Genomic DNA, 15,190 nt, shown 5'->3' on the forward strand with positions numbered 1-15,190 from the left:
TGGATTATGGAGGAAGAAAGAACTGATTTTAAGTCAACAACAGAAAAGCGGTGACAATCTTTAAACTCAATACAATATTCACAGGGCAGACGCTAAACTTTAGAAAGCCAAAGCTTCAGGCTCCTGCTCTGGTCTATAAAATAGATGTAAAATTGCTTTTGCTTCATTATGAGTGCTACATTATTAGTGTGCCACTCTAGAGGCAAAGGACGTTTAAGGGGAAAAAAATAACTTTGGTACTTTCAAGTCAGAGCCTGTTTGTCAGACTCTCACATTGCGTTTTAAAGACCTTTAGAATGTGGCTTTGGGAAATTCCACTCTGATGAAGTGAGACAGAAGAGGGACTTGGAAAGATTTGCAACACAAGAAACAACTTCAGCCGTCCCAGTGATAAGTTCTACAGTGATCAGAAATGGGAAGATGGTCTTAAAAATGAGATCCCCTTCTTTCCAGAATTACCTTCTATTGAGAATGACTTTCCTGCTTTCCTGAGCTCCTTAACCCCCACCTCTAAGTCTCTATCCCTTGAATGTAGCGAGTCATTAACATCTGGTTCAGACAGAAGGTATCCAAATGCCTCCCATGACAAAGGCTAAAGGCGGAAACACAAGAGCGCAGATGGAATTCGTTGGTCAGGCCATTCTAGTCTGGAGGCTGAGAGGGTAATATATACAGTTGCAGAGTGGGAGGGGACTAAGATAGGATGCAATAGAGAGGGACTCTTGCACTGAGTGGAGGTCAAACCAGATGACTCCTAAGGACCCATCCAACCCGGGTCACACAACTGTTTGCACTGGATTTGCTCAGCCTTATGAAGCTGCTTTTTGTTTCTTCTGATTGGCTTGTGGGACTTGGAGACTGGGTGAGTTGCACTGCGTCCTGCCCCATCCCGTCCCACATTTGTAGATTTTTCTTTGGATGCAACCTTGACAAAAGTCCAGCTACTTTTTTGTGTCTTTTACAAGACCATTTTAGGTCATCAAATGAACAACCCCTAGCGGCAAGAAAGGCACAACTTAAGTGAAATGGGAAACGCAGTCAACTATTTGGTTCTTTCAGGCTGAGGCAGGGTGTCTGGTGACCTGATTGCACCTGATTGGATTGACTGAACCCATTCATTCGTTCTTCACTCACTTGCTCACTCATTCATTTACTCATTCATTCAACAAGCATGTTTCAACTGTCTCCTGTGTGTCATGCACTATGGATCTGACCATTGTCCAATTTTCCATCTTGATACCTTTGTTTGTCTGGGCAAGTGATTTATCACCATTTTGGGGCAAGGATGGTGAGCAGAAGAGAGCTTACAGAGTCGCATACTGGGAAAACCTTGGTTTTTAGGGAGATGTGGGTCAGATGGGTCAGACATCTGTGTGCCAGGACCAAGTCCTGTATCAACTTCAATCTAAATCTCAAACTAAGAGGAAACTAAATAAAAACAACAGCTGTTGTTAACAGAGTGATTTTTGTTAACTTTCTAGGAGCAACCAAAAAAGAAGTCAGCTAATATAAATACATTTCATGCTTTTTTTGTTTGTTTCCAGATCACCAGATTAAAAATTGACCGAAACCCTTTTGCTAAAGGATTCAGAGATTCTGGAAGAAACAGGTGAGCAAACTGGGCAAGAGACTCACTGACCTTTCTTTTCTATATGACATTCTTTTCCCCAAGCCCCATTGGTGGCTTCTGGCTCTGGCTTTTTGGAGAACATTTGCATGCTAGGCAACTGTGCTGCTGCAGGCAAAGAGAAATGAGTAGTTGATCCAAGAATCAAAAAGCTGCCCCCCAAAGGTTGAATCACCCAAATTCTCTGTTAACACACTGTAAATCATCAGATTGAATCCCTCATGGTGTTTTTCTCCCTGCATCGTACTTGGCAATTTAGTCACTTAAAACACATTTGACAGTGATTTATTGTCATTAAAAGATTGCAACTTTTTCTGATAAGTGTCTATAGGTGGCTACAGCACCTATAGTAATATCTCCTTTATTTTTCATTATCAGGAAAAAAGGAATTGTGGACAAATAAAATTTTTCAGAAAAGTATTCCCTATAAGAGCTAAAACTTTGTTTAAAAATTGACCATTTTTCTCCTAGGAAATATTTCCAAACTCTACTGGATGTTTTCTGCTTTAGTAAAGAGAGTTTATAGAACACTACCTTTCTTGATGACCCAGCATCATCATTGTGATTAGGTTGTTAGACTTTGGAACGCTTAGGAATTGATGACGTTTGTAGGACTATTTGCTCCTGTTGTAAATAGCCTTAGGGACTGTGCTATTTTTCTGGTTAACTCTGCTTCTGTCTAAATCCTTCCTGTGTCATTCTTCATATATAATATTAAAATCTGTTATTCACAGAGAGTTAGGAGAGAGCTGAAATTGGCAGGGAAAGCAGATACATCGAAGATTATTCAATCAGAAAATTTCATTTTATATAAACTATACTGAAACAGCAAATATGACACGTGTGTCCTGTAAGTGTGTAGACCTTGCAATAACTATTTACTTTAATGTTCAGACATTTTCCTAATTTGGGGGCCTTTTTTTTACATCTGAATGACACAGTTTGTCAGGACTTTGCTATTTTCTCTTCAAGAGTTTTCAGATAAACTATCTAATATTATATTTAGAATCACTTTGTGAACTGTGTAGCACATTATAATAGAACCTAGTTTATGCTAAAAATCAGATGTGTGTAGTGATCATTTTCTTTACAAAATGATTTATGAAAGCACTTCTTATGAAACTTTTTATCATGTTTAAAATACACTTAGATTTCTTTAAAATTTTATTTTCCTCAGAATTTTTTAAGGTCACATCTATTGAGTAAGTAAAATTCACTTGAACTTCTGGTTTGAAGATGACAAAATTGAGTAATATTTTCTAGGTCAAGCAACTGGTTAGTTATATAGCCTCAGGCATATGGACTCCAGGCCGAATGCTTTCCAGTTAATGACTCTTTGTTTAAAATAAGAGGCCTTTGTTTTCAAAATTTAACCAGTGAAGAAGCCAATACTTATTCCTTCCATTTCAGATAGACAGTCCTCTTCCTCCCAATTAGTTTCTATTCTATGTCCAGGTCACAAAACATGCCTGTGAGCCATTTCCTGTTGCCTCCTTTTCAGGGCTCTGCCTTCTGGGCTTATTGAGGAACTTGTTAGTGATAAGGAGCTCAAATAGAAGCTGGCCTTTCATAAAGAAGCCTCTAGGGTGTTTAAGATCTTTAGCTTGGGGTCCATGCATGCATTTCAGGAGTTCTGTGAGTTCCCAGATACTGAAAGGAAACGTGTGGTGGATGAACCGTGTGCATTTTTCTGGGGAGAGGTCTACAGCTTTCTTCAAATTTTCAAAAATGTCTATGACCAAAAGTTAAGAATTTCTGCTCTAGACAACACCATCTGTCTCCAGAGACCAACCCTACTGACTTTAGTTATCCAACTACTTTCTTTTTCTTTCCTTCTGCATCTCCAGTGGCATTTAGTATTTGTTTATTTTATTCTTGGCACTCCAAAGACTGCTTTCTTTTTGTCTCTTTCTTCTCTGCTTTGTCATCCCATCGGATTCCTTGTTTTTCAGAGGCATGACTTAGAACAGAAAATTGGAATAGAGTGACTGTATTGACCAGCATTAGAGCTTGCGCTGGGAATTGGAGCCACGCTTTAATCTTGAGATTAAGACCTTGTGTCTTGAAGCATTTGTCTCTGGTTAGGAAATTGTGATGACAGCTCAGTTAAAGTCCCAAGGTTCTTCTGTCCTCTCACTGGGCTAGAAAGGACCTTGACACATCATTTGGCCCTGTCCTGTGTCTGCCTTAAGGCTGGTGAATATCTTACTGCTCAGGACAGACAGTTACTTGTCTGTCCTGCCTGGTGGGCTGCTCTTCTTTGTAAGAACTCCAGGAAAGCAAAACTATGGATCCTCATTAGCCCATGTCAGTGCCTTATTTATTTATTTCTGATCGCATGGAAATTCTTCATTATGTCCTCTTAAATCTGCAGGCTGTTTTAAGTAATATCAGTAATTATAGAAGTTATTTGTGATTGAACACTTACTGTGTTCCAGACCTTCTACTTACATTCTTTCTAATCTTTAAAGCAACCTGTATTTTACAAATGAGGAAACAGGCTCCGAGAGTTTAAGCAGCTTTCCTAGTGTCACATAGTAAACTGAAGAAGGGATGAAAACCCAAGTCCATCTGACGTCAAAGTCTGTGCACTTTGTGCTTTATCATGCTAACAGTTTAAACTTGACTTATTTTATCTTCAACAGATATCGAGAATAGAGCTCTTTCTCTAAACCCCCTTCATCCACTTAAAGATCCTACTCAAGTAGCCAGAACCTTCTCTTTTCCACATAAATCAACCTATATTCTCTGTCTGTGTAGACTCTTCCCCATGACTTTGTCATTTACTTCTTATATCCCAATAAAGGGTTCCATAGTCAAGGACAGGAAGTCAGGTTGAACATCCCTAGCAGGTGAAACTGTGATATGATGAGACTGAAGTCACCTGTGTCATGAAGGGACAAGGATGAATTAGGGAAGGTAGACGCCATTTTCATCCTCCAGTGCTCTGGGAAGCTAGACTAAAATCAACTTGTTGGGACAAGTATTGAAGCCCTTATATTTTCTCTTTAAAAAGCTCAAAACTACCTGATAATCAGACTTTAACTCTCACTAGCTGCCTGCAGGATGAGGGCAAGAATTATTAATGCCATTTTGCAGATGGGAAAATTGATAGATGAGGATATAGAGGATTATTTATAAATCTTTGGGAAGAGGTGGCCTGTGCCAAAACCAGAATCCAGTTGGTTCATCACCTTCCCACCAGTGCCCACCAGTGCCCCATCGCTGGCCCTGCTTGTGCTAACACAGTTCTTCTTATAAATCTGTGATTTCCCCCATGCATTTTAGACATCAAATGACTCGTACAGACGAGTATGGTTTGATGAGTTGCATAGAAATGTACCCCAAACATACGGATTACATTTCCTTGAAAAACACATGAGCTTAAAAATTAGGGGGGAAAGTGCTTGGCCAATGTTTTTTGGTTTTGTAGAACACAAAACATTTGTGGAATACTTTGGAGTTACAGAAATTGCCAAACCTCAAACCAAAACACGTTCAGGTTTGTCGATCTCAATCCATGCCAGTGCGATCCCGAGGCTCCAGAAGGGAGTGTGAGAGGAAAGCTGGGGAGGACACAGCCGCCCACTGCACTCTTTGAAATGCCTCTCATGAGTATCTCTCATCCTGCTAGCCTCTCACTGCAGTGCAGTCAGAGGCTGGCTGGGGTCACAACAGTGCCCTCTGAGTGTCGAGAAGAACTTGAGGCAGCTGTGGCGAGGACACTTAGTCCCCATTCTTATTTGAATGAAAAGAGATATCCATGAGAAGTATTCCTGGCTTCTAGCCCCATCACTTTCTCCTTCCCCTCAGTGGGAACCAAGGTGACTGATGTGATTGCTGAGTCTGGAACTCTTTAGGACCTGCTTGTCTGCAGAAAGTGTACCATCTGGGCTCTTCCCACTGTGTGGTAAGCCCAGCAGAGGAGGCCTGCAGTTCTGGGAAGTCAGCTTATTTCAGGGAGTTCTAGCTCACTCCTTCAGCCTTCACATCTATGTTATAGGCTCCAGACAGTTTTTATCAATAATAAAACTGGTATTTTGGTCTCTACTACATCAGTCTCCTAGGTCTTTCTTGGAAGTTGATTCTGAGTTCAAATGAGGACAAGGGATGATATCCATTGGGCCATCCAGAACCCCAACAGGAGTCCTAGTGAGTTCACTGTGTCAGCTCTGTGATATCACCATCATCAGAGCCCATCATAGTTCCTCCTGCTTCTTTAAGAAGTGTCATTCACACGCTGCAGTGTAAGAAGGTCACCACCCTTCAGCCTTTACTTATGAAGCTGCTACTTTTCATTCCTATGTAATTATGTCCCTGATTAGAAGTCTCCACTAAAGTGTGTGTGTGTGTGTGTGTGTGTGTGTTCACGTTATGGAGAAGAGTAGTAGACATATAGTTCTTTTGGAGTGGAAACACTGACAGATTTTTGCTTCCAGGCATTGTCTCTGCAATGGGAAGGAAATTGTTTATGTCTAAATTGTTCTTCCTTCTAGACTTCTCAGAAATTATGTGGCCCAAATATAGTTTTGGGTGAAAGTGTCAATATATATTTACCTTTAACAGGTCTAGCCCCATGGTGCAATATCCAGCATTACCTGTGGAAGATTCCTCCTATAAGGAGGAGACAGTAACACCTTCTTGTTCCTGGGGGAAAATAGATTCCCTCAGCCTAACAGTAAGTTTTGTCTTGTGGTCTGTGTTCCTGGGTTCTGTCTGGCCCCTGCTAGAATGAAGCCCTTTGAAGACAGAACTCTACCTTTTTCAGCTTCCTGTTCTTAGATTTCTTTTCCTGTAGTGCCAGGTATACAAAGTAAAATAATAATCATTCATTTAGTTACAAAACATTGAACAGAGTTGACGAGTGGCAGAGAAGTTAAAAACCAGGACCTCGGGAGTGAGAAAGCCTTACCCCAACCAAGGATGAATCAGGTAGAGCAAGAGTGGGGAGCTAGTTTTAGATACTAACTAAGAAAGGAAGAAAGAGTGAATCTATAGATAGTCTTTGTTTGAAAGATTAAGGGCAATTTTTTTTTTATATGAATGGCTGGATTTTATTTATTTATTTTATTGTTATTTTTGGCTGTGTTGGGTCTTCGCTTCTATGCGAGGGCCCTCTCCAGTTGCGGCAAGCGGGGCCACTCTTCATCGTGGTGCGCGGGCCTCTCACTGTCGCGGCCTCTCCCGTTGCGGAGCACAGGCTCCAGACGCGCAGGCTCAGTAGTTGTGGCTCACGGGCCTAGTTGCTCCGCGGCATGTGGGATCTTCCCAGACCAGGGCTCGAACCCGTGTCCCCTGCATTGGCAGAGACAGACTCTCAACCACTGTGCCACCAGGGAAGCCCCTAAGGGCAATTTTGATTCAAATCTGAGATGGACTGCTGCTGGAAGACACTGGTTTAGCTTAACTGTAGATTAGACATGCACACCCTTGAGGCCATCCGAGCTGGCTCTGCACAGTGGGTGCATGTCTGTGCTGCCTGGCTCTCTGGAGAAGGAAGACACCCAGCAAGTTCCAGAAGCATGAGCCTCACGAAGGAAGGGCTCCCAGACGATGAGCCCAACCAGAGTGAGGCTTGGTTGAGAAAGGTCACTCAGTAGCAAAATGAGAGGTCAAAGTACATCTTTGGTGGCGGCCACCCCAGTGGTTCAGTTCTTTCCAAAGAGAAGACAAAGGGCATGAGGCTGAAGAGAAGCAGTAGTCTTTGCACTGAGTCTCATGGTTGAGAAGCAGCCTCGGGATGTCTATCTGTCCACGTGCCTGGGGAGCCCACTGTGCTCAGCTAGAGGGAGAATTGCCACTGCGGAGACCTTGCACTTGAAAGGGGGTAGACAGATGAGCATAAGGAAAGAAGACTCTGTGGGTCTCAGCCCACATCTAAAGTGAAAACCCTGTCCCTGTGAGAAGTGGCTGCCAAGATTTTACAGAAAGCCCGAGTAAGCTTGGGAACTTTTATATAATTCCCAGCGACTTCCTCCGAAGCAAACACATACATGGAGAGGGGAGGATTAAAATTATGACCTGTCAACTGGAGTGAAGGTTCTATGAACTTGTTTTAGAGGTGCCATGGACTCTGTGATCCTGGGTTGTCCTCTGTCAGCAACCTTCATCCTGTCTTGACCTTGGGATTTACCTGTACTTCCAGCTTCCGTAGTATCTGAAACAACTGCAAGGGGGATTGTCCCAGGTGACATGGTTTCCTCCAGATGCTACTTACTGGCCTGGTGCTCCAGGAGCTACTTCTATGGCTGCATGACAGGTCCCCCTTGGAGTGGCCCTTCTGTAGTCCAGGGAGTTGCTGCAGCTTTTTGGGAGGGTGTCTTTGTCTCTGTGGAATTCGCCCCTGGAGGCTTGAACAAGGACACTCAAGTTCCACAAGGCAGGGACTGTCAGAAAGGGCCAGTGGCAGGCCCTGTATCATGGGGAGGTTGGTTTACATGGGAAAGTAGTTTTAATAGGTTGCCCCTCACTAAAAAAACAATAGGGCCTGCAGCTTGAAGTGTAGGAGGCACTGAGTCTGAGCTAATTCTCAGAGTGTTTCCAGCAAGCACTGCTGTTTGCTGGGAATGTGGCTGGTGACAGTCTTTCCAGTGCCTAGTGTCCCTTACATGTGTCGGGGGATGGTGATCTAAAAATGGAGCCATTCGGTGCATCACGGGAATGGATGTATTTACTTGCTGGAAGAGGATGCTTAACGAGGCTAAGACTTAACCCAAAGGAAGGAATCTCTACTGGTTGTGGGGAAAGTATTTGGCAGTAAAGATCTGTTTGTGACGCCCCCTCTGAAGCAGCTGCTGTCCCAAGGCCATGTTCACAGAGCGAAGAGCCACCTCCTTGGCACAGATGGGAACTCCTGTCACGGTCCAGCCCCTCCTCATAACACCCAACAAAGACAAGTATGCAGCCAGAAAGAGGACTGTGAGATGAGGAATTAGAGTGCTGAAAGTTAACAGGAAGGAAGAGGAAAAAAGATTAGCCCCAGGGCCAGATCATCTTTGCTTAGATCCAAAAGAAACAACTTTTCTTTGGGAGTCAAGGTACAGGGTGGGTCTGTAGTATAAATCTGTTGGTCGATTTCTCTAGTATAACTAAGTATCTCAAATCTTGTCTCCACCCTTATCTAGCTATTAAGCTGAACATACAAAATTTCCTTAGTTGTAGGTCAAAAAGAGTAAGATATTAGCAATTTCATATAGTTCAACCTTGTAAATGTATTTCTAGGCATCAGATCATCAGTATACAAATAATAGTAAGAATCGTTTCATTTAGTATCTGTGGTCCAAGTTTTCTATTTTTACCTCTGAGTTGATTGGTATCGGTACAGCGTTTCCCATTTACTGATGGTAAAACTGAGTACAGCGAGGTATTAGCTTTTAGAATTCGCAAAGCCAGCCAGCGACAACATCCAGAGAACGAGGTCTCGCTCCTCTGATAGGCATAGCTTGCCAGTCAGCAGACAACCTTGCCCTTGTCCACCTCCGTTTCCCTGTCACTCCTGAAGGCAAGCTTAGAGCCAAGGAGCTGACCACTCGCTTTCCTTCAGCCAGCACAGCTTTCCAAGTGTCTCCCTCACTTTCGATTTCTATATTTTCATTTGTTCTCCCTAGAGCCGTTGGCTGTATTTTTCCAGCCAATCTCATCCTGCTCATTCCCGGCAGTCTCACTAGCCCCTGTAGATTGTGGATACTCTTGTTATCCCTGGCATGGGTGCCATTCAGCAGATCTATGGAAGTAATCAGTGCTGGACCCCTCTGCAGGCATTGCCGCATCTGCAGTTCAAGGTAGCTGACTCCATACCGGACTCTGGCAGCAGGATCCTGCCAGACTCCTCCTCGTCATCCAGGCATTAGTTGTTTTTCATGTCCCCTGGCTTACGGGCTTTCAACCAGTATTTAACATTTTTCTCTGCCTTGTTATTTGTTCTCCCTCCTCTGTCATGAATCTTTTCCACCATTGTCCTCTTGGCCATGTGGGTTTGCCAGAGAAAGTTGGCAGTTGTTTTATTATCTATGGCTCTTGCCCAGGGATGGTGTCATCTAACAGATAGACGTCTGTTTAATGGCTAACATATTGGAATCTGAAATATCTGCAAGATAATGAGGCCTAAAGAGGCTTGAGGGACACGTTTTTTTGTTCTTAGAGGAGAGAATGAGAAATGAAATTAGGTAACATAGAGGTCCTTCCACATTCAATCCAGAGCCAGAGGGCTGACAAAGCTTTGAATCCCAGTGAAGGAAAAGTGTTTTCTCGTGTTACAGATCACAATCTGAGCAGATGGTGGGATTTCTTTTACTTGAGTTAGACCAATGGTCCTCACGTTTTCATTGTATTTTCTCTCTTGTTTTGAAATATTTTGTCTTTAATCAATATGCATTTATTAAGTTACAATTAGGAGGGAATAATATCATTATCTCCATTTTACAGGAAGGGAGACTTTAGGCGTGAAAAGGTTATATAACTAGGCAACGTTGCCCTAGTAAGCGGCAGGGTTGCAATTGGAACCCAGGCAGTCTGGCTCCTGACCTTGTGCTCTTAATCACTATGCTAATCTGCCCCTTGTGTGATTTAGTATTACTAAGTTAAAGTGAGACCATGCCAGTCAGATGCAAAGAAACTTAATGTTTTAGGCAGCCTGCTTTGTGTTATCAAGGATTTTTATTGTACTTCTTGAGGCAGCGACAACTCCTTATGGACCACCATGTCTACCTATTCAGACTCCAAGTGGGGAAAAGGTTCCCAAGTTGGGAGTCACTGGGTAAGGAACAATTTTAACTCAACTCCAATCATCTGTCCATTGGACACGTGTTCGTCCAAACCATTGTAAAGCACGTCAATGACATCTGGTTCATCAGGTAGATATATTTATTGTACATCTAAAGCCAAGTTTTGAATGATGGCTCTTTTGCCAATTTGCAGACCTCCACTGGGAGGTCTTTAAGAATATCTCTGGACAATAAATACCCTGAGGAATCTAAAGGTAGGAGCCAATTCCAGATCCAGTGAAGGAGAGGGATGTGTGGAAGGTTTGACCTAACCTCAGTGGACCAAGGACAGTCTAAGGAAAAGGATTAGAAAGTTGACACATGGTGATTAGATTTGAAAGAACAGTATATTCTGGTTTTGTGTCTTTTCAAATGTTGGAACAGGAGGAGAAAGAAAAGGAGTTCAGGGGCATAGTATCGCCCATGGGATAAAATCCAAGCGCCTCACATGGAATAAATACCCATGGTGTCTGCCTGCCTCCCCCCCCGGCCCCCATCTTGCACCCGGAGCTCCAGTCACCCTGAACTATTTTCAGTTCCTAGAACATGGCTTCTCTTCCATACTTCCAAGTCTTTGCATATACTATTAACTCTACTGAGAAAGCTCTTTCTGCCTCTTGTCTGTGTGGAAAACTACTGAGTGCCCTGTAACATTAACCTTAAATAACTGGCCTTTTATGGAATCCCCCTTGAGTTTTCCAGGTGTATTCAGCACATCTTGCTCAGTGCCTCATGGCATTGTCTACACATCTCCAGTGTAACATCTATCACACAGTTCAGAAATTAGTTGTTTACATGTTGTTATCTTTTTGTTGAGCAGGATTCTCTTTAAGGGTAAAGACCCTGTGTCTTTTTTGCCTTTATATCTCTTGAACCTAGCACATAATTGTTTTCCTGATTGGATAACCCCGTTTTGACTTCAAGACCCCATCTCAGTAGACTTCCCTTAGTCCTTGACTGTCTTCTATTGAGAGATAACCAGTGATCTTATCAATCCCTAGCATAGGTTCCTGTTGTTAATGGTATCACCAGCAAAGAGAGTCAGATGTCAGAATTACAAAGAAAATAAATGAAAGGAACATAAAAATAATTTTCTATCTCAAGAGAAATAAAAAGCAGAAACTATGCATTGGTGTGTTACCTAACAGGTTCATGAATGTACTTGTAATTGTTATAATTATCATATATTTGCTGAACTTCAAAGGGATGGTCCCAGCTTTTTTTTTTTTTTTTTTGAATGAGGAGGTTGGAAGAATATTTCTTTGCACTTTGGCTATTATTCCAAATCAGTTGATCTCGAGGCATCATCAATTTGCAAAAGAGCTCTTTGGCTTGTTTCCTCTCCTTCCTTTTCTCCCTCCTCTTCAGTACATTCTGTTGGTTTGGCCAGTGAGCAGACTGAAAAGTCTGAAGAGAAGAGGCCTGGAAATCAGAGAGGTGGTTACAGCCAAATGACTTAACAAAGGGGGTTTGGATATGGTCTCTGTTGTCACTGGAGCAAACAGGGAAAAGTAAGCAAGAGGGGGACACTTGCCAATTTGATCATCTTTGATTGGAAACTTAAGAGATGACATCAGGTCTCTGGTGTTCAGCAGACCCGGAGAGGCCCACCATGTGGAACATGTTAATGACATGTGGTTACCTAACACCACTTTTTTTATCTGTTAGACAATGAATTCACTTTTAAGAACCTTGAGATAAAGTTTTATAAAACTGGGATACAATGATGATGAATAAGTAAACAACGTGTTGCTCAGTATAAACTTTGAATAGACATCCAAGTGGCTGAAGACGTTAACGGGTGGTTGGCAATGATTCTTATAAGAGAAGATGAGAGTATAAATGACTGGCCTCTGCTAGGGAACTCAGACTCTGTTGAAGGTCAGAAATTCCATGACCAGAAAAGAAGAAACCAAAGGAAAACTGAAACCTCTCTGGGACCTGAGTCAAGAAAGGCACAAACAGCTATATGTAGAAACAATTCCCAAGTCACCAGTAATAGAGGATTCTCTCTGTCTTCAGATTCTTGATTTGATATCAAGTTGTTTTCTTAAGTTTTAGGCTTAGAAAAAATGATTGCTGGTTAAAGTTCAGGAAACTGTGACTCAGTAATAAAAATAGTAATAAAAATAATTCCTTTGCTTATTAATTTAATGCATATGATTTGAAGTCTTGTCAGGTAATAGGCATTGTGCTAAGTACTGGGAGGTGGAAAACCTGGTGGAGAGTGAATTAGCTAATACTTGTCCTGCTGTGGCACTTCACCAAATCCTGATAAATAGAATTAGTACTACTGAACAATTAGATCTATCCAAGGAAGCTTAATGGAGTTTGAGGACAAATAAGATGTGGCATATAGTAAACAAATAGGATTAATTTTTTTAAAAAAGAGATCCACCCTGAATATATAAATAGATTCAGTAAGGTCCAGGATGAATCTATGAGAGAGAGATCCACAACAGATTAGTAAAGCGTGGTTAGGAATGTGTAGACTTAGCCATTAGATTTTGGTAGTCATACCCCTCACCCAACTTCATCACCAAAAAGACCCTTCTTGTGAAGACACCTAGACTGGATGGACCATGGGTGTGTCCATATGTGGTGTGTCATACATTATGTTCTTAACAGTTAAGGAAGGTCTTCCTGATGAGGATGTGGAAAGTGTCTGGCACTCTTACCATTTACCCATTGGTAATGGAACCAGTGGGTAAAAGTTACCTCAGATACTTCAGTACAAGCTCAAAAAAACTTTCTAACAGATCTGTCCCAAAACTAAATATTTTCCTTGGGAAATACTCAAACAGAGGCTGGATAACTCTCCATCGAAGATGGTATCATTAGATTTGGATAAATGGATAAATGGTCGCGATCCTATACAGAGTTGACTACTTAAATAAAATTATTAATACCTTTGCCGTAGTCTTTTTGCCTGTTATGAAAATAAAATCAACATTGATTTTTTATTCTTTTAATAAATATAACATTGGCAGTATATCAGTGTATTATAGCCACCTCATAGTCTTCTATCACTTTATTATGAAATGAGAAGGGACTGTTCTTTGTCCTTGAGCTAATATTTTGTCCTCATCATTGGTACATGTTGCTGGGAAGAATGGAATAGGAGGTGGAACAATAGAGACCTTGCCATTTGCAGTGAGCCTCCCGTGACATTAAAGGGAATCCTAAGATGTTCTGGTGAGCCCCCAACATTCCAAAACAGGACAGTAAGATCTAAGCCTGGCCTATCTATTTTTTATATCCATCAAGGCTCAGCATGGCTTTATCTGCCTATCCCCTTATTATTCTGAGCTCCCTAATTGCCTGGACTCTTTCTTTCCACAAGTAGTTTCATGTACTGCATTCAGCATTAATGTAGGGTGACTATGTGGAGATGTCTTCTATTCCTACTTTTAACAGATTAACAGCTAATAAACACCATGCAACACCCTCTCCTCTCAACCTCTTCTAAAAATACAGAGTTTAATTTGCCAACATTGGTGTATTTAAAGCCTCCAAGATTCCAGGGAAGACTTTAGAAAGTTAACTGTGCAAGGAAGGCCAGTTCAGAGAGGAAATTTTCCAACACAAAGAGCCAATCAGTGTATCAGCAGCTCATCACAGAAGAACCTCAGGGGACCTTATAGTCATTTATAAGGAAGGGCTATTTGTTCTCACTTAAGTAAAGCTTCTCACTTTATTCTTGCTGTGCCAGACTGAAGAGAATGCTGGAAATGTATTACCTAGGGAGAAGAACAGGCAGCATAAGTTTCATCTCAAGAGGGAAAGCTTGTCTTTTCCAGGAAGGGACACCGTGTTACTTTCCAGCAACTTTGCAATGAAAGGACTTATGCCACCTACTCTTCTCCACCCTCCTTCTCCTACCTTCCTCTACCCTAACTTCCCCTCTTTCCACTTAGCTAAAGTGAAGCAGTTAGTTTTAAAGAGGAGTCAATAATCAGAAGCTGTGTTCAAAGCTTCAAACAAGGCACCAACCAATATTCTGTTTTGAGGATTCAGCAAGAATATGTCTAAGATAATCCAGATAGCCTGGATAATTATGTTCAAACAATGTTCATCAACATCTCATATACATATACATATATATGATAGAATTTATTGAAGGATAAATTAGGCAGTGTGCACATAGTTCAATTAATGGAATTTCTAGTGTCAGTGAAACAGAAACCTTAAAGTAATACATTGGTAAAATATTGGATGTTTCCTGAAGTCCCAAGTACATGACTCTCAATGACCAGTTTGGTTATCATATTACAAAATACAGATAAACATTTGCAGAAATGTATTGGTCTTTTTGTTTGAGGTATAATTTCTGGGACCAAACCCTCTTTGCGCCTTCAGGTAGGTATTTCTTGTTGCAGCAGAAACTCAAGTATATTTGAGTGCTTACCTCTCCTATTTCTATTATGGTGCTTGTCTCTGTTTAAGAAGATTTAAGAAGCCTTTCAAGGCGCAACAATATGACAGTTTCATTGACTCCACATACCCGGTGGTGGAGTTGACTCTGGGACAGGCTGTGTCAGTGTGTTGTGGTAATGATGATCACATCATCCTGTGCTAGAGAAATGGTCAGTGCTACTCTCTGCTCAACTCTATTCATGATATCAGTGACCTTGACCTTTAACACACAACATTTTTTTTTCATGCAGACCAAACCTTCTCTGAAGAAAGGTCGGAGTGAAATTCCATCATAGCTCTGACTTGCTTGCAGATAATCTGAATTGGGTTAATTTCTTCTTTTTCCTGCAATCCAGCGACATCTGTACCTGTGCTCTTCCAGACT

General features: G+C 41.7%; 1 protein-coding gene across 3 annotated transcripts in view; it reads left to right on the top strand.

The window, feature by feature from the left end:
- Nucleotides 1–15,190, top strand: part of TBX15 (T-box transcription factor 15) — a 109,742-nt gene that overhangs the window by 77,798 nt on the left and 16,754 nt on the right. For all 3 annotated transcript variants that reach the window (XM_082369292.1, XM_082369293.1, XM_082369294.1), the window contains exon 6: nt 1,545–1,609. In XM_082369292.1, the coding sequence (XP_082225418.1) occupies nt 1,545–1,609 (65 nt within the window). The remainder of the gene's footprint in view (nt 1–1,544; nt 1,610–15,190) is intronic.

The sequence above is a fragment of the Balaenoptera borealis genome (genome assembly GCF_965194805.1).
Source record: "Balaenoptera borealis genome assembly, chromosome: 1".
NCBI lineage: Eukaryota > Metazoa > Chordata > Mammalia > Artiodactyla > Balaenopteridae > Balaenoptera > Balaenoptera borealis.